Source organism: Phocoena phocoena, chromosome 13 (assembly GCF_963924675.1).
Source record: "Phocoena phocoena chromosome 13, mPhoPho1.1, whole genome shotgun sequence".
NCBI lineage: Eukaryota > Metazoa > Chordata > Mammalia > Artiodactyla > Phocoenidae > Phocoena > Phocoena phocoena.
Window position 1 is genome coordinate 67,402,587 of NC_089231.1, and position 23,303 is coordinate 67,425,889.

At 50.3% G+C, this 23,303-nt stretch overlaps 1 protein-coding gene across 1 annotated transcript; it reads left to right on the forward strand.

Moving 5' to 3' along the window:
* Window positions 1-1,677: 1,677 nt before the first annotated feature.
* Window positions 1,678-21,871, forward strand: SF3A1 (splicing factor 3a subunit 1). The gene is made up of 16 exons (XM_065889838.1): window positions 1,678-1,848; window positions 4,571-4,692; window positions 9,971-10,178; window positions 11,352-11,609; window positions 13,689-13,763; window positions 14,483-14,633; window positions 15,002-15,195; window positions 16,172-16,289; window positions 16,555-16,740; window positions 17,463-17,584; window positions 17,686-17,931; window positions 18,490-18,697; window positions 19,182-19,336; window positions 20,347-20,448; window positions 20,561-20,632; window positions 21,372-21,871. The coding sequence occupies exons 1-16, from the start codon at window positions 1,786-1,788 to the stop codon at window positions 21,471-21,473; spliced, it is 2,382 nt and encodes a 793-aa protein (XP_065745910.1). The 5' UTR covers window positions 1,678-1,785; the 3' UTR covers window positions 21,474-21,871.
* Window positions 21,872-23,303: the final 1,432 nt, after the last annotated feature.

Genomic DNA, 23,303 nt, shown 5'->3' on the forward strand with positions numbered 1-23,303 from the left:
GGTTCTGGTTCTGATGAGCAGCAGCAAATGCCAAAGCAGTAAGAATATACAAGGGCAAAACACAACATTGGAAAACATCCAAGGTTACCCTACGTCGTTTCTTCTGAACAGTGGGGATTTGCAGATACAAGCCTGTTTTGAGAAACGTGTGTGTGTGGGTGGGTTTGTGTGTGCGTCAAGTGAAGGAACACTTGACACAGGCTTTCTCTGTAATTCCTGGGTCCTGAGTAGAACCCTCTCCCTGAAGCTGCCAGCCCCGCACTGTTCCTGAGATCACACAAGTGCTGGCACTAATTGAGCCACCACTACTCTGGTGTGGGAGCAGCAGGTAACTCTGCCTCTCCTCAGGCCCCTCAGCCCAAGGTGGACTTTTAACTCGCAGAGAAGTGAAGGAGCCTTTCCTGCACTACCGTTTAACATTCGAGTCCTTTCCCTCTCTTCTCCCGCTTCTCTCTCGAGACCCCTGGGACCCTACCCCTCAGGTAAAGATTATGCCTCCCTCCTGGCCAGTGCACCCATGGAAACACTTTAGAAACTCTAAAACCATCTAAATGGCAGTGTCAGTCTCTGACTCAGGAGTGCTAATTGCCTGGATCCCTGGAGACACTGAAGGAATCCAGTGAAGACAAAGGAGTAAGTAACTGCACTAATAGAGAAGAATGGCCTGGGTTTGGATTCTCACTCCACCATGTGAACTGAGGATGTGAACCTCTCTGTCCTCACCTGTAAGTAAGGTGCTATATGAAATAAATGATGTAATGCATGTAGTGTTTGGCACATGGTCTGGCTCATGGTACGTGTTCAATAAATCCTATCATTATAATTCAACATTAATAATAACAATGACATAAACCAACTATGGTGTGTATGTGAGGAAGAGAGACGGGGAGGAGACTTGGGAGGGCATCTTTTCCTATCCCCCCTCCCCCACCCCCCATTTCACAGGTTAAGAAATTGAAATCCAGGCCAGGGTTCAGGAGTTGGGAGACAGGGGAAAGGGAGGAGAGGCTCTCAGGAGGGGAAGCGAAAAGGGCGGGATTCGAGGTGTGCTGCGGGGCGGGAAAGTGGTCCGCAGGGACCAACCAGCGGGCGTGAGGGGTGGAGCCTAAGGAGGAAGCCTTGATTTGAGTTGGTCTACGGGGTTTGAGGGCGGGACTATGGAAGCCAGGGGTGGAACTGGAAAAGGCAGGCCCGTGGGAAAAGGGACCCGTGGGAATTAGGGATTGAGATTTGGGAAGGGGGTCTGAAAGAGGTGGGCCTGAAAGCAAAAGAGGGGGCTGGGGGAATAGGGAGGCGGGGCTTTGGGCAAAGTGGGAGGCCAATGGGAGAGAGCGGGGGCCTTGGAAGGCGGGGGTCGGAGAGAGAGAGGAATCTTCTGGTGGAGTAAAGGGTAGGGGGGCCGGGGCCGTGGGGTGCGTGCGAGGGCGTCGGCGGGAGATGTAAAACGTCTCACCAGTCTCCGGCGTCGCAGCCTCAGCCACTGTGTCTGGTCGGCTCATGAAACTGCCCCTAAGTGCGCCTGCAGCTCCTGGGATCCCCGGCAAAACCTATCCCGGCTCCCCGACCGCTGCCACGGCAACGGCGTCTCTCGAGAGGGAGGGGCGGGAATTTACGTCACGGAGAAGGGGCGGCCCCGGAAGTGCGTCAGCCTCGCCCCCCTCGGCGACGACTCGCTCGGCCGCCGCCATCTTGCGAGCTTGTTGTACTGTTGGTGCGGGGAAGCTGCTTTGACGCCGCACCGTTCACCTATACAGAGGCGGACTGGCAGCACTGAGCGTCGCAGTCATGCCGGCCGGACCCGTGCAGGCGGTGCCCCCGCCGCCGCCCGCGGCCACCGAGCCCAAACAGGTACCACGACCCCCGCACCTCGACCTGGGCCCTCCCCTCGGGCGCGGGCCCTCTTTACTCGTGCAGGAAGAAACGGCGGTTTGCGAGGGCTTGGAGGGACTCCAGGTCCCAGGAGGCAGCGCGCTTCCCGCCTACCTTCTGGTAGCGAAACAAGCCTGTAGAACAGGAGTTCTCAAAGTGTGGTCCGCGGACCGGCTAGCATCACCTGGGAGTTCATTAGAAATTCTGAGTTTCCACCCTAGACCTTTTAAATCAGAATCTGTATTTTAACAAGCTCCCAAGGTGATTCATTAAAATTTGAGAAGCACTGATCCAGCGCATCCACCGGTCTTCTGTGTTAATTGGGCCCACCGGCCCCCAGTCTTTGCCCAGGAGTCCCTAATTTCCCAGCCTGCACGGTGCATCTTTGAACGTTAAATCTCAGCATCTGTGTAGTGCTTACTCTAAGCCAGACACTGTGCCAGGCTCCGACGGAATGAATGAAGCGCAGTTCCTGCTTTATTTAGGGAGCTCACACACTAGTGGGGAGCCAGATATAAGTGAATACTCAATAAATGTTTATTGCCTCAGTTACCATAAATGATACAGTTTCAGCCAGCCCTTCAAAAGATCTCAGTCAGCTAAGGAGGAAAGACGTGGGTCAGTAATTGCAGTGTGATATAAGTATCAAGTACAAAGGAGACAGGAATTCTAATCAACATTGCTTTGGTGGGATATAGGGGAGATTAAGGTAGGTGAAGCCCACCGGCGTGAAAGGTAAATTGCATTTAGAAGAATGAATCAGTAGTTCACCAGATAGGTGATTGGGAAGGGAAATACCATTCTTTATTCATTTAGCAAACATTTATTGAGCACATCCTGTATGCTGACCACTGCAAATACCTATGTATCCCTGGCATTTTCCCAGTATCTTGGGGAAAAGTAACCAAGGTAATACCAGATAAGTGCCAAGATACCAAGGTGGGAATCAGATGGTGCCTCTTGTCAAGAGTAAAGAAGGTTAAAGCATAGGGTTGGGAAAGTGGTGGTTAAGAGGTGTATTTCTGGGGATTTGAAGTTTTCATAGCAGGCTATTGGGAGAAAAGGAAGGGATGTAAGCCGGATAGTGACATATTTGTGTTTCAGAAATTCAGGTAAACAGTGATGGGGAGAATTGCTAGGAGGACAGGTTAGTCATGTTATTCAAAAGATGTTGAGAGCCTGGCCTAGATTGTGGCTGGGGCATGGGACAGAGGGGATGGGCAAGCTCAGATCACAAAAGGGCTGTGGTGCAGGCTCTCCCTCCAAAGTGATGCATTGGAATCCTGGTTCTGCCATTGGGCCAGTTAAGGTCTCCATTCCTCGGTTTGTCCATCTGTAAAATGACAAGACAATAATATAATAATAAGAGTACTTAACCTCTTAGAGGTCTGTAAAGGTTACAGATTTAATACGCTTAAAGTGCTTAGGAAAGTATATGGAACCTACTCTGTGCTTGACAAATGTTCTTATCATTGAACGTGTAGGCTGAGGAAGGGAGAAGAGACCCACGTTTCTGCCCGGGATGACTGGAGGCATGGTTGGCCATTCGTGAGGAAAGCAGTTAGCGATGAAAGTGCCCAGAACTGCTCGATCTAAAGCTTTGTGGCACATAAGAGTGATGTGGGACGTTGACGGGGGTAGAATGGTTCAGCCTGTAGGTGCTAGGGGAAGTGGAGGACGTTTTGTAAGTGCCTGACTGAGGACAGTGTGTATAGTGTGAAGAGAACCAAGAACAGAATTTTGGGGACCCCTAACACTATAGGGCAGGAGGTGAAACAGGAGCCAGGAGAGAAACTTGGATGGAATGGTGAGCAAGAAGGAAATACAGGTGAGAATGGGACCTGGGAGTTGAGAGTTTTGTGAAGGAGCCGTCACTGGTCACACGGTATACTGATGTAGCTGGCTGTAGGCCGTCATTTTTGACTTTGGCATGAGCACTTGGAATGAAGGGGGATCAAATGGGAGCTGAGCAAGTGGGAACGGCAAGGCTGAGAGAACTCAGGCTGTTTAGCTACCAGAGGAAGGCAGGGAGAAGGCAGTAGCAGAAAGGAGCATGAGGGTAGAGGAGAAACGTTGTTTCTCCAAAATGAGAGACTTGAACCTTTGTTTACTAAGGGGAAGAAGCTGGTGAGGAAAGAATTTGGAATTTATGGGGCAGTTAATGTTGAGTATTCCAGTGGAGTTTCGCAAAACATTTGAACATTAAGTGATGGTTTAGACTACGGAATGGATGCAGAGGGAAAGGGCATTCAAGGCAGAAGAAGTGGCCAGCAAGGAGTTTCCCATTTCTTTATTCAGCAGACAATTCTTACATATCCCGTATCAGGCACATCCAAGGGTGGGGATACAGGCATGGCCTTCTGGATTCTGGAATGTGGTTTCTCAGAATGTGGTTAGATTTCCCCCCTCCATCTGAATCACATGGACACTTGGTAAAAATGCAGATTCCCAGTGTCACAGAGATGCTCTAGCTGGAGGGGAGCCAGAGAGGCTGCTCTTTTCATTGGTTCCCTGGGAAAGTCCCATGCAAGCACAGAGCAGTTGAGAGAGTGGCTCTTCTGGAGCAGAGGTTCCTGACTCAAGGAAAGTCTCGAATTGGGCAGGAGAGTCTGTATTCTCAATAATATCCTAGAGGAGTTTAATGGTGGGCATCTGGCACCAAGCCAGGAACTTTAAGACCTTCCTTTTCCTGTTTTCACAGCCCACAGAAGAGGAAGCATCTTCAAAGGAGGATTCTACTCCTTCCAAGCCAGTGGTGGGTATTATTTACCCTCCTCCAGAGGTCAGGAATATCGTTGACAAGACTGCCAGCTTCGTGGCCAGGTAACATAGCTACTCCTGCTCATGTGGGTCACGGGTAGATTTTAGCATCAAGAGCTCCTGAATTTGCACAAGGGTAACACTTGGGTTTTTAGAGTGGTATTGTTGGCTTAGGCCTGTCAGCTCATCTAAAACCACAGCATGGTGTGAGGTAGGCAGTGGGCAGGACTGGCATCGCTAACATAGTATGGTGGTGGCAGAGTACAAGGCACACCCAGCTCCAGAGTCACCAGAACCTGTGCTTCCAAACCGAGCCTGAGGAAATACCTGGAACGCTGCTTTGTCATGGATAATGTGTGTCTGTATCTGAGCTGCTGGCCTTAGGAAGACAAAAGGGAGTTGATGATTTTCATTGTGCAAGGACTGCATTTCCTTTGACCCATCTGCAAAATGGAATAAAATAACACCTAGAATTGTTGTGAGGCAGGGGTGAGGGGACTGAGTGCAGTTCGGGTACATCATGTAGCTATTACCTCAGATGGCATGAAAATCCGCTTGATTTCCTCTTGTTCCTCCCCATTACACTTCCTCAGATGGAGTCTTCTTGATGGCCACTTGACTCCAAAGGTCAACCATCCCCTAGTTTAGGGCATTTCAAGTATTCCTTTGGCAGCCAGCAGGCCACATCCAGCCTACAGATCTTTTTGTTCATTCTTAACAATATATAATTTTTAAACTTTTGAATTAGTTGTCATTGTTTAAAAATGAGATTGCACAGTAAATCTGGATTTCTGGCTTCTCTTGATGAATTGGACGGCTCCTTGCGTGGAAGCAGTAGCTGGCCTTGAGCAGACTGCTGCCCTCAGTCAGGGCATATGCTCTCCAGGGAGCCACACCTTGACCCTGAGGCAGCATCCCCATCACGATACATCATTTAACAGATGGGTCCTTCCTTTCTCAACCTCTTTTTAAAATGAAACATAGAAAGAGATTACTCTGGTTGATGTCTTGCACTGTGTCAGGCTGCATGCGGGTGAACCTTTCACATTTCAACGGCTTTGACCAACCTGGATATTGGGTTAAAACAGCTCTGTGCTTGATTGAACATTATTAGGCCATGTCAGATTCAGGGCAGCAGGTGTTGTGTTTATAAGTTTAATATTTCATAGCAACGCTTATTCTTCCCCTTGTCCCCTGATTTTTTTTTTTTTAATTAATTTACTTTTGACTGCATTGGGTCTTCATTGCTGCGTGCAGGCTTTCTCTAGTTGCGGCGAGCAGGGGCTACTCTTTGTTGCGGTGCACGGGCTTCTCATTGCGGTGGCTTCTCTTGTGGCAGAGCACGGGCTCTAGGCATGTGGGCTTCAGCAGTTGTGGCACATGGGCTCAGTTGTTGTGGCTCGAGGACTCTAGAGCACAGGCTCAGTGTTTGTGGTGCGTGGGCTTAGGTGCTCCACAATATGTGGGATCTTCCCAGACTGGGGCTCAAACCTGTGTCCCCTGCATTGGCAGGCGGATTCTTAACCACTGCACCACCAGGGAAGTCCACCTCCTGATATGTTTTCCTATTTAAAACAATAAATAGGAAAAGAGCGTAAGAGGAAGAATCACCACAGTCTCGCGACCAGAATAGCTTCTACTAGCTGTTTTCACTTTTTCCTGTTTCCTTCTGGCCCTTGGCATCCTTTTTTAGATTCTTGTAATACTAGTAGAGATACTTTCATATCCTGCTTTTTCCATTTGCACTGTGTTGTAAGCATTTTCCTGTGTTGCTCCACGGTCTCCTGGTGCTGCATGGTCCTCTCTGGAAAGGATGCACCATGTTAAGGTGATGGGCCTTCCTTGACTTGGCTGACTCCTCTGTATTTTCCTTTGAAGTTGTTTCCAACATTTCAGTTTGGCAAATGAAGCTATGGGGAAGTCTCTGAGCATTTTCTTTCCCTTTTAGATTGTTTTCCTAGAAGAAAATTCTGTGTGGCACATTACTGCCTAAAAGAGCATTTTTAAATATTTCTTATTTTGCCAAGTAGCTTTCCAATAATTTTGTGCCAGCCCCAAAAATAAGAATCTCTCCAAGTTCCCTTAATAATAAATCTATATGTCCACGTCTCTAGATCTGTTTTTTTTTTTTTTTTTTTTTTGAGGTATGCAGGCCTCCCACTGTTGTGGCCTCTCCCGTTGCGGAGCACAGGCTCCGGACGCGCAGGCTCAGCTGCCATGGCCCACGGGCCCAGCCGCTCTGCGGCATGTGGGTTTTTCCCGGACCGGGGCACGAACCCGCGTCCCCTGCACTGGCAGGCAGACTCTCAACCACTGCGCCACCAGGGGAGCCCTCTAGATCTGTTTTTGACTATGATGATTGCCTTATAGGCATTTCTGAAATCTGTGGACTTGCTTTTGTTTACATTGCCGTGAAGGGACAGAGCAGCATCTCACTCTGGGTTAAAAGCAGACATGCAGGACCCTCTGCTTTACTTCTGTTGGGTTCACATGTATTGATTGATTGAACATAGAGTAAAACATCACCAACCCAGTGTGGTTTTCCAAAAGGAGTTTTTTCTCTCTAGGTTTGGTCTTCCCTTCCCTGTATTTTACTGTCAAGAAACTAAGGGAAATTACTCTTAAAAAGTCCCACCAGCTAGGTTGAGTCAGAATCATGTCTTTTTCTGCTGAAATCTATTCCTTGTGTTAGAGAATATAATTCTAAAATTAACATTAAGCTAATTTAAAGCAACAGAGTAGCTTGGAATGAATATGCCTGCGTTCTCGTTCTATATTTCAGATTGTTCCCAGATGTGAGGTTATGGCTTAGGAGGCGGTGGTAGAGGAGACAACCAGAGCCCCCTTTTCTAGCAGCCCTTTGTATGGTGGCCTAGTTTAGCCATATTTAAATGTACATTTACCCTTGTCCTTGTGTGGCTTGCATTATTTAAGGGGGTGGAAGAATGCTTCTTCCTCAAGCATGGGGTTTCAGCTGGACTAATGCATTGTCACATCCAGACCTCATGGTGTTAGTCACGCTGCAGAGTGTGACTAGAACTTGTGGAGGAGCTAGCCGGGGTGCTGATGACCACTGCCATGGTGGCTAAACTGGGGCACAACATCACCTGCACCCTGTCTCCTGCCCTGTCTTCAACTGACAGGGCAAGGGTATGAAAGTGGAGTGACCCGGGTGCCACCAGCCTCTGGAGCTGTCCCTTGGTGTGTTTGGGGCACCTCTGAGTGCAGGGCTCTGGTCAAAGGAGTGATGGAAGCCCCCCAGATCATCTCTCATCTTTATAGGACAGCCCCTTCTAGCCTTCATAGGAGTAACAGTCTGTGGCATTTGCAGGCCACTGTATGATTCAAAAAGACTTTGGCAGCTCATTAACTAATTCGATTTTCTCAGTATTTCAAAGTAGAGAGAGAAGGTGGTTTTTGCCATATTTTACACATGGGAGATTGAGTCAAGAGAAGTTTGGTAACTTGGTGAGTCAGTAGTGAACGTAAAACTTGAGTGTGTCCACATCTTGTGTCTTTAAGGTTAGTGCATTTCCACAGATGTTGTGGATGTGTGACACCTTGAAATATTACTGTTGGGATTCTTTAAAAAAAATAAGGGTTCCCTACACATCATGAGAGAGACATTTTTCATTCTGAGTGTTTAAAGGCATACAAATTGGGGGACTTCCCTGGTGGCGCAGTGGTTAAGAATCTGCCTGCCAATGCAGGGGACACGGGTTTGTGCCCTGGTCTGGGAAGATTCCACATGCCGCGGAGCAACTAAGCCCGTGCGCCACAACTACTGAGCCTGCGCTCTAGAGCCCGCAACCCACAGCTACTGAAGCCCGTGCTCCTAGAGCCCGTGCTCCGCAACATGAGAAGCCACTGCAATGAGAAGCCCGCGTGCCACGATGAAGAGTAGCCCCCACTCGCCACAACTAGAGAAAGCCTGTGTGTAGCAACGAAGACCCAATGCAACCAAAAATAAAAAATAAATTAATTTTTAAAAACATACAAATTGGGGACATAGGGTGTATGTGGGAAACTATTCCAGATACAGAGAGAGATGGTGACCTCCCTGCCCTTCTCACCACTCCCCTGTCATCTGAATGCGCCTTATGCAGCAGCACAGATGTGGTCCTTGGAGAACAGTGTTTCCTATATGAGCCTCACCCAGTAGTAAATGAGGTGATTTTAGCCAATATTTGGACAAGGCATTAAATCCCATTAAATTTTCATATTTTTTTTTTCTTGTTACCCAAAGGACAAAGTCTCAGTTTGGTGCTAGCATATCTTTTAATACCTCCCCAGCACTCAGTCATCCCACTTTTAACTAAGAGAACTGGCCTCAGTCTCGGCAAACTGCAGGTAAACTTTAACCATGTTACTTTGTTTTCATTGTATTGAATTTTATGACTGCCTTTTGTTAGTAAAGCCATAATGATTTTTTTTTTTTTTTTTGGCGGTACGCGGGCCTCTCACTGCTGTGGCCTCTCCCATTGCAGAGCACAGGCTCTGGACGCGCAGGCTCAACGGCCATGGCTCACGGGCCCAGCCGCTCTGCGGCATGTGGGATCTTCCCGGACCAGGGCAAGAACCTATGTCTCCTGCTTTGGCAGGCGGACTCTCAACCACTGTGCCACCAGGGAAGCCCAGCCATAATGATTTTTATCTGAAGTAGTAATACATGCCTTCCCACCCCGCCTCGGCTGTGCCATGGCTTGTGGGATTTTAGTTCCCCAACCAGGGATTGAACCCAGGCCCTCGGCAGTGAGAGCACGGAGTCCTAACCACTGGACCCCAGGGCATTCCCGTGCCTTCTTAGGTACTTTTTTTTTTTTTTTTTTGCGGTACGCGGGCCTCTCACTGCTGCGGCCTCTCCCATTGTGGAGCACAGGCTCCGGACACGCAGGCTCAGTGGCCATGGCTCATGGTCCTAGCTGCTCCGCAGCATGTGGGATCCTCCCGGACCGGGGCACGAACCCGTGTCCCCTGCATTGGCAGGCGGACTCTCAACCACTGCGCCACCAGGGAAGCCCAGGTACATTTTTTAAAGTAAATTTATTAAAAGAAAAAAGAAATAGTCCAGATGGTTTTGGAAATGGCAAGACTGGCAGAGGAGCTGCAGGAATGATGGAGGTCTGGAGACCCTGTGGTAGAGGAGGCCTGCGCAGGCCGAAGGAGGCAGGGGGCACTGGTCGCTGATGCCAGGAGTCTCGAAGAGGACCTCTGCTGTGTTGAGGGATGGGCTAGTTTGAGTGATGGGTGGTGGCAAGAATGGGGCTTGCATGGGCAGTGTTCTGGTCTGAGCAGCTGCAAGGGTTGTGGTATTAATGCTTCTCTTTTTTCCTTTTTCTAGAAACGGACCTGAATTTGAAGCTAGGATACGACAGAACGAGATCAACAACCCCAAGTTCAACTTCCTGAACCCCAATGACCCTTACCATGCCTACTACCGCCACAAGGTCAGCGAGTTCAAGGAGGGGAAAGCCCAGGAGCCTTCGGCTGCCATCCCCAAGGTCATGCAGCAGCAGCAGCAAGCCACCCAGCAGCAGCTGCCCCAGAAGGTTGGAGCCAGCCCCTCCCTTCGCTTCCCCAGGGCTAAGGGAGGCTGGGACAGGGAGGGGAAGATAAAGAACTCTGCTGTCCAGACCTCACAACCACCCAGGGAGAAACTTGAGGTCTTTATCCCCATCTTACAGAGGCAGATGCTGAGACTCACACAGCAAAGTGTTGCTGACAGTTGGCATTTGCTGAATGCTGCCCTTCTCGCTCTGTGCTCAGTGCTTTGGGAGCCTTGTCTCATTGGTGCCTCACAGCGGCTGCATGAGGAGGCCAGTAAAGTGACCATTTTTCAGATGAGGAATCTGAGGCTTAGGGAAGCACAGTTTACCCAAGGCTGCAGAGTCAGGACCCTAAAGTCCATGCTCTCAGTTCCTACTCTTTTCCTTGACCGTGGCGTGAGGGCAGTGTTGCAGTGTGGCTTGTGGGCCCCTTCTTGGGCATCCCTCCTACTGTCTCACCTTCCCAGGGCTCCTCTTTCTGGCCTGCCCTAATACCCCCTTAGCACTAGGGACGATTAGGGCTGTCAGTGAGGACAGGAGGAGCCCACACATTTTGCCTCCTGTGTAGACTTGGACTAGTCGTTTCTCTTTGCTTCACTCCTGAGCCATGGTGGCAAAGGCTGCCCCTTGTTTTACAGTAGGAAGTAAAGGTTGGAATAGGTTCTGAGACCTTGTGTTGCAATTTACTACTCCTAGGGCCTCAGGTGACCTCAGTTTCCTCATCTATAAAAAGAATTCACAGTACTTGTTCTGTCCACCTCGTGGTTCGTGTAGTGGCCAGATGAGGTAACAAACGTGGAAGTCTTCTGTCCAGTGGGGTCTTCTGCACACATGTAGAGCTTACTACATCCTCTCTCTCCCTTGGGCGGGGTTTCACAAGCTGTGTTCCTGTTAGATCTTCTGCCACCCAGTTTTGGTCCTCAGTTTCAGGGCAGCAGCAGCGATACAGAGGGACTCGGTTCTCATTCAGAAAGCCACTTAGCGAGTCGAGGCTACAGTTGGCCAAGAAATCGGTGCCCTTGTGAGTTAGGATTCTCTCACACCACGTGCCAATGGCGTGTTCGTGATCAGCAGAAGTATAGAGGTCTGTGCCGTCTGCCGGGGGTGCGTCCCCGCCACCTCTCTGGAGTCCCACCACCCCTGTGCCTCTTGCCTCACATTCCCTTTGCATCTTAGGTTCAAGCCCAAGTGATCCAAGAAACCATCGTGCCCAAAGAGCCCCCTCCCGAGTTCGAGTTCATTGCAGACCCCCCCTCTATCTCAGCCTTCGACCTGGACGTGGTGAAGCTGACGGCTCAGTTTGTGGCCAGGAATGGGCGCCAGTTTCTGACCCAGCTGATGCAGAAAGAGCAGCGCAACTACCAGTTTGACTTCCTTCGCCCGCAACACAGCCTTTTCAACTACTTCACGAAGCTGGTGGAACAGTATACCAAGGTGCCTGGGCAGGGCGGGGGCCAGGGTGCTGGGCCCAGGGAAGGAAGGCATCTTACCATCAGCACTCTATCCACTCACTGTCTGCAAGGACCCCGCTCCTGTGTGGGGCCCCCAAGCAGATGTTAAATATCCCAGTTCAGTATAAAATCTTGATTTCTATTCAGTTTTCCTAGTAAATGCAACGTAGACTGCTGTTTCTAAAGAGAAAGGAAACGCGTGATTGGTAACTAATTAGGTGAGTGCCTGCTGCGTGATAAGGCCAAGTGATGCTAGTTGCTTTTATGTACATTTAAATTAAATTTCAGTTGCCTCAGTAGGGCTTGAGAAGAAACAAGCTCTTAATAGTTGCCTCCTATTATTACCTAATTTTATCCTCACAAGAATCCATAAGGTAAGTGTTTTCCTTCCTATTTCAGAAAGCTCAGAGAGGTGAAGTACTTACTTGTGGTCTCTCAGCTAGTAAGTAGCTGCACTGAGATTTAACCAACATTTGACTCTGAAACCTCTGTTGTTTTCCACCCTAAAAAGTACTTTGAATTAGAAGTATCATTTAAATAGGCATTGGGAATCAACTTAAAATAAATAAGTGTAGCCAGTATTGAATACTTACATTATGTAGTATCTTCTCATTTAACCCCTAATAATCTATAAGGTAGCCACTGTTATTATATTTATTTTACAGAAGAGGAAACTGAGGTACAGAGAAGTTAACTTGACCAGGGTTGCACAGCTAGGGGGTTGCGGAGCAGAGACTTGAGTGCTGACATTTTTATTCCAGACCCTAAGATCTTAATTATCATGCTGCGTTGTTGCAATCAAGAATGCAGACAAGTCAATACTGGTATTTAAAATAATCAGATCGCTAATTTATTAAAAAGTACACTGGTATAGATATGCCTGTGGAACATTTTTCTTGCTACACACATAATGGAGGTTGTCTTTCCTTTTTAGTGGCATGGTTTGCACATCTCTTTTTGATATCTAGAAACAATATGTTAAAGATCTGACTTGAAAGGTTATGTAATGATATCCTCTAACTTCATTCACTTTAAGTATATAACTAGAAAGAATGACAAAAATGTTTGTGTTTAGGAAGTCCAGAAGCTAGGAGAGTAGCTGAAATAACAATCATTCAAGTCATAAGACCCAAGGGTTATTGTAACTACACAGTATCAATTTTAAGTGAGCCCTGGGTTAATTTCTCTCAGTGGACTGCTTCCAGAGTTAAAGGTCCGCAGATTCCTTTTTATTCTGTTAACTTTCCTATTCCTTCTCCCTCAGAATTTGGGTATTGACATTCATTACTCTAAGCTGAGGGCACTGGTGTGTCTCTAGGCCTGGGAACTCTAGGAGCAGATCAATTCCTGAGGAAGAAGGACAGAGAGGCTGGAGTGGGGCTGAGCTGTTTTTCCAGTGAGAGTGGATACACTTGGGGCAGTTGGAAAGACTGATTGTTTTAAACAAAGCCAGCATTCGTTCTCAGCAAATATGCTTTGAGTGTCAGACACTGTTCTAGGTGCTGGATATGTAGCGGTGAGCCAAAGACAGAGAAACCCCTGTCTTTGTGGAGACCGGTCTAGTGAAGGGGCAATAAGCAAGTGCAACGTAAGTGTATGTCGGTTGGTGATAAATACTATAGAGAAAATGGTAAACAGAAAGCAGGGGATAGAAGTCTAGGGAGGTGGAGCCTGTGGGCTGTAGTCTTCAATAAAGTCATCAGGGGGCCTGTTGGCATGTGCAGAAGGGTAAAGGGCAGATCCGCCCCCTGAGAGCAGTCATCCCATGCTGACTGTGTGCTCAGCGATCTGGTGGTGGTTTTGCATACTTTCCTGCTACCCTTGGCAACCTTTTAAGTTGATGATGCCAAGTTTAAGTGGCAGTGTCACCATTTTGTAGAAGAAAACCAAGTTACAGAGGTTGAGTAACTTGCCCAAAGTTGCACAGCCAAGTAGAGCTGAGATTGGATCCCAGCATCCCATGCTTTCCTTTCTCCTGTGCCTTTCCACAGGCCCAGGAAGGCCACTTCTTTGTCCCGTGTTGTGCTGCACTGATAGTTGCTTTAAATCTTCTGTGTTTCAGATCTTGATTCCACCCAAAGGCTTATTTACCAAACTCAAGAAAGAGGCAGAGAACCCCCGGGAAGTTTTGGACCAGGTAAACTAAATTTCTTATAACCAGTTACTGACGGCACTAACGTTACATTATGTAGGTTCTGTTGTGTGTTTGGAAGTAGTCTCCGAACCAGTACCTTCTTATGCTCCAGGCACAGTCGTGGTGGGAGGAAAGGCCTTGAGGCTACAAAGACCAAGAAACCTGGATTCTCTGCTTCCCAACTTTCTGTCTGCTTCAGTCTCTTTTTTTCTTCTGTTGCTAGAAGCCAGCTTTTGAACGGGTTCCCTGGTGACAATTGCCTTTTGAAGTCCCAGGTTTTCAGAGTCGAAGAGAGAGGGCATATTGGTGCTGGCTGTTCTGGGTGGCTGCTTGAGGCTTCTGTTTTGCAGGCTTTCAGACTGCTGCTGCTTTTGTGGGCACTTGGTTGTCATGCAAACTTCTGGGAGGGAGTTTGCTAGCCACTCGCCAACTCAAGCAGAAAACTTTGAGGTTATAACAAACAGCTGCCCAGACAGAAGGTCTCTCTGGGCCCTAGACAGAAGGTCTCTGTGGTATTTCATATTTTCATCCTGTCCAAACTCTGGGCCTGGCTGAAACCAGGTACAAATACCATAGTCTGCCCCAGGAAGTTCTCCTTTATGGGCAGATCAGCTTCCTGTTCTGAAGGAGACGTTGGCTTTGGTGAAGGCCTTGGAGATGATAGCCTCCTCAGGAGCAGACCCTGATTCAGCTCAGCACCACGCTGTTTCCCATCCCTTCAGGTATGTTACCGGGTGGAGTGGGCCAAGTTTCAGGAGCGTGAGAGGAAGAAGGAAGAGGAGGAGAAGGAAAAGGAACGGGTGGCCTATGCTCAGATTGACTGGCATGATTTTGTGGTGGTGGAAACAGTGGACTTCCAGCCCAATGAGCAAGGTAGGTCTATGAGGAAGGTAGGTCTGTGACTCCAGTTAGGGGAGCCAGGAGCTTGGAGCCATCCTGGGAGATCTCTTCCAGCTGTCCCCAAGGAGCAGCAGAATCCCTCAGAGGGTTCTATGGGTATCTGTTTCTTTTCTGCTTCTGGAAGACTTCACTTCTACCCCATTGCCCCAGTTAAACCCAGTTGAACAAATATTATCATACCTGACAATAATGGCCCAACGGGTGGGCCTCTGGAGATAGGAGAGAAATCAGACAGTCCCAGCCCTCAGAGAGCTAACAGTGTAGAGAGAGCAGATAGATGGGCCTTTGATAAGGAGCGTCTGTGTGAACCCTGCCTTTGACTCTGGCTCACCCTTTGCCAGGGAACTTCCCTCCCCCCACCACCCCAGAGGAGCTGGGGGCCCGAATCCTCATTCAGGAGCGCTACGAGAAGTTTGGGGAGAGTGAGGAGGTCGAGATGGAGGTCGAGTCTGATGAGGAGGACGAGAAACAGGAGAAGGCGGAGGAGCCTCCGTCCCAGCTGGACCAGGACACCCAAGTGCAAGACATGGATGAGGTATGCTCCTGGAGCCCAGGGAGATGGGGGTGCTCTCCTCCAGAGAAGTCCAGCTCCCTTGTGAATCTTTAAAGGGAGTGTGGATTCCTGAAGAAGGAGTCCTGGCTGAGTAGCTGCCCAGGCCCAGGCAGCACAGAGCCTCTTTCCAGCTCAGGCAACAGAGATTCATTCATAGGCAAAGATCTGAAAGCTGTGCTGGCCGCGTTCTGTGACCTTCCTCCTTTGCCCAGGGGCCCTGCTCACTGCCGACCCCAGGCTGGCTCTCAGGGAAACCTCTATACCATGTACTTTGACGCTTTTGCGCTGAGGCCCAAATGATCAGCAGTTTCCAGAGCTTTTCTTTTTTTCTGGGTTGGGGCGCACACCATGTGGCTCGCGGGATCCTAGTTCCCCGACCGGGGATCAAACCCATGCCCCCTGCAGTGGAAGCACGGAGTCCTAACCACTGGACCGCCAGGGAAGTCCTCCAGAGCTTTGCTAAGTGGCTTTTGGCCTCGTCTACCCCCATCGAGGCAGGCCCTCCAAGCAGGCATAGAGTCTGCAGAGCCAAACTGCTTTCCTCCCCTCGGAAAGAATTTGTGTGCAGCCTGAGAATAAAGATGCATGTGTCTGGGAATTGACTTTTTCTCTCCCTCCCAGCATTGCTTCTTGAGCAGCTACCATTGAACGCTGACTTGTTCCCCGCACCCCTCTCCAGCACGTTAAGTGCCCTTGGCCTGCTGTGACTGCCTGGTGCCAGCTGCTGGAAATGCCTGGGCAGAGCGTTAGCACCACGGCCCCCAGCACTCCCATTCATGCTGTGAGGAAGCAGCTTGGCCAGCTGCCGGCTGGCCTCGGCTGCCCTGGGAGGCTTAGCACATGGATGCTGACTGGCAGGGGCCTAGGCTCTTTGCCACCCTGAGAGCCACCAGGGCTCAGCTGCAGGGAGGTGTCTTCTCAGCCCCTCTCTGAGTCCTGCCACTACTTTGCTTTTCAGGGTTCAGATGATGAAGAAGAAGGGCAGAAAGTGCCCCCACCTCCAGAGACACCCATGCCACCGCCTCTGCCCCCAACTCCAGACCAGGTCATTGTCCGGAAGGACTATGACCCAAAAGGTTGGTTCTGCTCTTCTGCCCTCATGTTCCTCAGACCTGTCCATTTTTAGGAGGGCTCGAGGTGGCTTGTCATAAAGGCGTTGATAGCTTCTCTGTCATAGGCCTCACGATGGGGAATGGGACTTCGTCATCTCTGGTGCTCTGGTGCAATGCATAGTGCCAGGTACAGCGTGGCACTGAATGGATGGTGCACGAATGAAATAGCACCCTTTTAACCTGGGCTGCCACCCAGTATTCTCACTCAAGGATCTCTTTTGCTTTTTAGCTTCCAAGCCCCTGCCTCCAGCCCCTGCTCCAGATGAATATCTCGTGTCCCCCATCACTGGGGAGAAGATCCCTGCCAGCAAAATGCAGGAACACATGCGCATTGGGCTTCTTGACCCCCGTTGGCTGGAGCAGCGAGACCGCTCCATTCGTGAGAAGCAGAGTGATGATGAGGTGTACGCACCAGGTGAGGTTGGGGGGCATCCCCCACTCTGTCCACACCCCTTCTTTGACTCAGCCCCATCTCACTTTGGCCCATGGGGAATCTATGATCAACTTTATGCTTTAATCAAACATAGAAGGTAACAATTGAGGTCAATAAAAGCTTTTGAGGATAGGTGTAGCCTATGACACTACAAAATAACTTCCCCTTTTCTAGAAGGACTCTTCATAGGGATTCTTCCAAAGCCAGCACCTGATGTGGATAGCATGTGTACATTGACATCCTAGTGCAAGATCTCACTACAGCTGAGAGAGGTGCTCACTCTCAGGGCTGTCTTAGAATGAAGGCTCTGATGGCTGGAGTACACTGAGCACCTTGAAATGAGACACGGTGCCTTGACTGTGTGTGAGAAGCAGCATGATAGGGAGGGAGGAAACTGTCCCAGAGGCAGGAGACCAGGCTTTTATTCCTGACTTTGCTACTCGCCACGCCACTCATGTGACCCTGTCTTCTCAGTTGCCTTTTGTAAGTCAAGGGGTTGGACAAGCCCTGGTTTACAGGCTTAGTGCTCATTGGGCAGCCTTCCCTAGGCTCAGAGGACAGGCGTGCTGCATTGGGACCCACAGATAGCCTTGTCCCATGAGAACAGCCTCCACCCTGCACCAGTAGAGCTGCTGTGTTGTCAGAAGGGCATCTGGTTTAGTTTCCCTTTCTGTCCCCTGCCTCCGTTCTGTGACTATATCCAGGTCTGGATATTGAGAGCAGCTTGAAACAGCTGGCTGAGCGGCGTACCGACATCTTTGGTGTAGAGGAAACGGCCATTGGTAAGAAGATTGGCGAGGAGGAGATCCAGAAGCCAGAGGAAAAGGTGCAGCTCAGATGACTCTTAGTGCCTTCCCCGCCGTCAGACTCACACTTGGGCTCAGTTCCAGGAGCCCTGACAAGCTGTGGCTTTGCTTTCCCATGCAGGTGACCTGGGATGGCCATTCCGGCAGCATGGCCCGGACCCAGCAGGCTGCCCAGGCCAATATCACCCTCCAGGAGCAGATCGAGGCCATCCACAAGGCTAAGGGCTTGGTGCCAGAAGATGATACCAAAGAGAAGATTGGCCCCAGCAAGCCCAATGAAATCCCCCAGCAGCCACCACCTCCGTCTTCAGCCACCAACATCCCCAGCTCAGCCCCACCCATTACCTCGGTGCCTCGGCCACCCGCGGTTAGCCAGCAGCCACCCTGTGACTGGTCTTTCAGAGCTGGGTTCTTGGGGTTAGACATTGCAGGCTGAGAAGGGCAGCTATCTCACAGCGGGCCCAAGCGCTGAGTGGGTCAAGTCGAGAGAAAAAGAACCCTTTAGTTAGAAGTGGGAACCTCCAGCTTGATCTCCTATCTGTGTGGGAGGCTTGGAACAGGGAGGGAGGCGAGTGGCAAATGTGAGAAGTAGACTTGGGTCAGGGATGGGCTGGAGGGCTTAATGGGTCTTGGAGGACTGCTGGCCTGACTCCAGGGGGCTAAATGGAGGTCATTGTCTTCAGTGGCTCTCTCAGTGTTTGCCAAGAGCAGCTGGTTGAGTCCCAAGTGGAAAGAGGGTTGCCCTGGGCCTCTCTCAGCATAGTTCCTGTCAGGGCCCAGTGTGAGGCTGCACTCACAGACCCAGGGGGCTGAGTCGATGCTATCCAGCCCCATCCTCAAAGCTGCAGGTGGCCAGTTGCCAGCTTTGTGTGCCCTTAGAGTACAGCCTTGGCATCCTGTGACCTGTGGGTCTTCACCCCCACAGATGCCACCTCCTGTCCGTACCACAGTTGTGTCTGCAGTACCCGTCATGCCCCGGCCCCCGATGGCATCAGTGGTCCGACTGCCTCCTGGTTCGGTGATCGCCCCCATGCCACCGATCATCCATGCGCCCAGGATCAACGTGGTGCCCATGCCTCCCTCGGCCCCTCCTATCATGGCACCCCGCCCACCACCCATGATTGTGCCGACAGGTCAGTGGGTCGGGACTACAGGCCAAGCCCTGAGCAGAGCAGTGGCTGATGGTAGTGCCAGCTGTTCCAGCTGGTGGTCTAGCCCAAAGGAGAGCCTTGAGTTCACCATGTGAGAGATCCCTGAGCTGGGAGCCAGGGACTTATGGCTCCTGGGGGAGATAGGCTGATATGGCAGAGCTGGGGTCTGTGCACCCAGAGGGGTCAGCCTGGACAGGCACAGAGGCCTGATGATGCTTGCTGTTGGCTGCCACCTGTTCCATCCATCGGTCCTGCCCTTCCTTCAGTTTCCTGCTACCCAATCTGGGCAGTCTCCCAGGTCCCCCTGCCAGGTAACTTACTGGCTGCCAGACTCAGCAAGGAGTGGTCCTTCACACCTCTGACTGGGAGAAATGGGAAACCTTTGCAATCCCCTTTTCACTCTCACCAGCCCTGAGTCCTGGGCCCTTCCTCCCACTCACGTGGCTGCTTATTCCTGTTCTTGCAGCTTTCGTGCCCGCACCACCTGTGGCACCCGTCCCAGCTCCAGCCCCTATGCCGCCTGTCCACCCACCACCTCCCATGGAAGATGAGCCTGCCTCCAAGAAACTGAAGACCGAGGACAGCCTCATGCCAGAAGAGGAGTTTCTACGCAGAAACAAGGTATGCATCTCAGAGTGCTGCCCACAGCCTGGAGTGTCTAGATGGGGCGAGGGGCTTGTCCAGTCCTGGCCCAGTCACACACTCCCTGGCCCACCCTATTCTTCCATGGTTTTGGCTTCTGGGACCTGGGCCAGCCATTGGAGGCCCGTGAAACTTCTGAGCACACACTAGATGGGGGGGGTCAGCAGCCAGAACAGACAGCTGTCAGTAGTCCCCCTGGTGTGAGCTGTCGCAGAGGCCAGCAGGGAGACCCAGCTGCACAGGCAGTAGGACTCAGGTGTGAAAGGGGTTCTGGACACTGGAGGGAATCCTGGGTGCGATTCTTAATTTCTTTGTGGCCTTTGCCTCCAGGTCCAGCCCTTAGAAGGTGGTGTGTTGTGGGGATCCTGTGGGGGTACTAGAAATAAGAGCTGGGAATCTTGGCACTGCTGTTGCCTGGGGAAGCTCCAGTGAGGAAGCAGAAACGTTCTGCCCCACCCAGTGCATTTGACCAAATCTTTTTTCTTTTTTCCTTTTTGATGGTAGTTTCTATTTCTTGAGTACGTACTCAAGTGTTGGGGCAGAGCCACACATTTTACAGGTACTTGGTCTGTTGAATGCTCACAACATTACCATCCAGCAGTTGTGATCAGCTGCTTTACAGACATGGCGTTGAGGCTCAGAGAGACCTAGTTAGCAGGGAAGCTGAGTTGGGAACCCAGGTCTTCTGACCTCGCAATTCATATTCTTTCCTCCTGTGGTACTTCTTGAGGCTTGCAGAGCACTTTCATGTCTCTTCTTCAGCTCCAGCCTTACCAGTAGGCAGGGATTGTTCTAAAGAAGGGAAACCAATTCTTGAAAAGGGGGAGTGATTTGTTGTATGTTACAAGTGGTGTCAGTAGTGAAACAGGCCAGAGTCCAGGAGCCCTGATGGACAGGTGACATTATCTCGACTGGCCCAGGAATAGGAGAGCGTAGTTCCTGATTGACTCAGGCCTCCCCAGGCATAATGGCCACCTCCTGTTTTGCAGGGTCCAGTGTCCATCAAAGTCCAGGTGCCCAACATGCAGGATAAGACGGAATGGAAGCTGAACGGACAGGTGCTGGTCTTCACCCTCCCACTCACAGACCAGGTATGAGTTGCTCTCCCCAACTGGTATCAGGTACAGGGGAACCAAAGAGTCGGGGGAAGCTTCCTGCAGCTGACCTTAGCAAGAGGTGACTGACCTCTCCTCGATCCCATAGGTCTCTGTCATCAAGGTGAAGATTCACGAAGCCACGGGCATGCCGGCAGGGAAACAGAAGCTGCAGTATGAGGTGAGTTGGGTGTCTGTAGTCCTTGCCCCCTCTGTTGTCCGAGAAGCTAATAAATCCCTTGTGGAATCAGAGGAGTGGGGAGACACCTGGGTGTGGTCATTTGAGTCCATCCTGGAAGTGATGATGCTGGTGGGGGGTGCTGGGACAGGTTAGTCTGACAGGGTGAGGCTCTGGCGAGGTCACAGCACAGTCTTGTATGGGGTTTGAATGCCTCGGTGACATCTGGGGACCAGACTTCGGAGTGCTCTGGTAGGTTTCTGTCCCAGTGGTAGAGCCATCCCAGTCAGTGTGGTCTCAGGTAGCCTGGCTTTGTGCTTGGACACAAAGGTGATAGTCCAGCTCACCTTGGTGCCTGCCAGGTCACAGAGGACTGCTGTGTTCTCCCTTTTTGGACTTAGACAAATCCCCATTCTGGGCCTCAGTTTCCTCCTCTGTAAAGTGAGGCTGTTGAACTAGTTGATCTCTAAAGGTCTTATGATTTGAGAGTCAAAATTCCATGGGGTTGGTCAGGGCCAGATTTTTGGGGTCTTGACAGCATGGCTTGGTCGGAAGGAAGGAAAAGCAAAGCATTCTGGGAGGAACCAGAGACCTTCATTTCTGCCCTGTGCCACTCCCTTTCCCACCCCACCTTCCTTCAAGCCCTTGTATTTGCTAAGTTCAGAGTGTTGGGACTTGTGAGGCTGCTCTCTGAGTTCAAGGCCAGATTGCCCTGGGCTGAGGCACTACATCTGTTTTCTAGGGTATTTTCATCAAGGATTCCAACTCGCTGGCTTACTATAACATGGCTAATGGTGCCATCATCCACCTGGCGCTCAAGGAGAGAGGCGGGAGGAAGAAGTAGAAGAGAGAAACCTGCTCTCAGGTCCCAACTACTGCCGTTTTGCCTCTCCTGTCCCCTACCCCTGTCCCAGACCCAGGAGACCCTGCCTTGCACATTTGTTTCCCTCTTACTAAGTTTGGAAATCCAAATTGTCCTGCAGAGTTTCCCTCCCCACATAGATCAGAGAGGGCTTTCTCAGGCATTCTCCTCCCCAGTGGCCCCTGGAATCCCTTTGTGTTTGGGTCTTAATTTGAGGGGTCATTTCTTCAGGTAGCCCATTAGGGAATGTGAAACCAGGGATGTCCTATAGGATGTTATCATAGTGCCAAGTGACACTTGGCTGGTAGAATATGGTTGTTATCATTAATCATTTTGTATCTTGCCATGGGCTAATAAACCTCTCCGACCCTTCTCGTGAAGTTAATGTCATGAGACTTGTCTCCTGGCCACCTGTGCCCTGCCCAGACCTAGGAGCATGGCACAGTGCCTTGTGGCTCCTCTTCTGCTCTGAGGAATGCTGGGCTTTTAACTACATTCTTGCTGCCATCAAGTCTTCTATGACTCTTTCTTCGATATATTTTTATTGCTTTTTTGAAACACATGGATCCCCCAAAGGCATAGCCCTGTATGTATAACAGACTAATACGTATAACATGCCTTCCACATGCCAGGACCACGAAAGAACATAGACAGATGGGATGCAGTTCCTAGGTCAGTGGGCAGCATGCAGTTGAGACTAGAGGGTGGCAGTTTCCTGCAGGCCAGGGATCACTCATCATCACCTGATAAGTGACCTCGGGCAGGTTGCTTATCCTGAGTGAGCACAAGTATATGATGAGGTTTTTTGTTTGTTTGTTTGTTTTTTTTTTGCGCTATGCGGGCCTCTCACTGTTGTGGCCTCTCCCGTTGCGGAGCACAGGCTCCGGATGCGCAGGCTCCAGATGTGCAGGCTCAGCGGCCATGGCTCACGGGCCCAGCCGCTCCGCGGCATGTGGGATCTTCCCAGACTGGGGCATGAACCCGCGTCCCCTGCGTCGGCAGGCGGACTCTCAACCACTGAGCCACCAGGGAAGCCCTATGATGAGGTTTTTTTTAAAAAAATGTGTTTATTTTTAAAATACTTCATTGTGCCAAGACCATGAACTATTTTAAGAACTTTATAAAATTTAGCCAACTACTCCTTATTGTTTTAAGCACTTTATCAATTTTAACTCATGTAAATTTTTATTTTTATTTTTTTTGGTTGCACTATGTGGCTTACAGGAGATCAGTTCCCTGACCAGGGATTAAACCCAGGCCATGGCAGTGAAAGCCTGAAATCCTAACCACTAGGCCACCAGGGAACTCCCTAACTCATGTAATCCTGATGTGGGTGTTCCTGTTTTACACTTGAGTAAACTGAGGCACAGAGATTCTGAATCACATGCCCACAGTCACACAGTAAGAAGATAAAAAGAGAATGTGTGCAAAACACTTGTCAGTCCTTGCCCCCTAGTAAGGGCCAGACACAGGCTGTTATTTTTGGAGTTGTGCTGTCACAGGGAGTAGGTGCTGCTGTGGGTGGGCGTTCACAGGGAGGAAGGTGAGAGCCTGTTGATAACCATTTCCTGGTTTTAAACCTAAAGTTGATTTCATTCTGAAGATCTCATGTGTTTATCCCCTGAGACTTCCTAGTGCCTTTTCTTTGCAGTCCTTCCATTTCATCCTGTGCAGTCATCTTCCAGGCCCAGAGGGGTGAGGCCATTCCCAAGGTCACAGTATTCTAGTCACCATCCCCTCCACCCCCTCACCAAGCTCAAAGTTTCCAACTCTAGACCTAGGGCTCAAGTGGCCCTTCTGCAGTGCCAGTTA

Excerpts from the sequence above, each read along its gene's own strand:
- SF3A1 (XM_065889838.1), top strand. The coding sequence starts at position 1,786 with ATGCCGGCCGGACCCGTGCAGGCGGTGCCCCCGCCGCCGCCCGCGGCC. Across the intron at positions 11,610-13,688 it reads TGGTGGAACAGTATACCAAG|ATCTTGATTCCACCCAAAGG; the intron begins GTGCCTGGGCAG and ends TCTGTGTTTCAG. Across the intron at positions 15,196-16,171 it reads AAGTGCAAGACATGGATGAG|GGTTCAGATGATGAAGAAGA; the intron begins GTATGCTCCTGG and ends TTTGCTTTTCAG.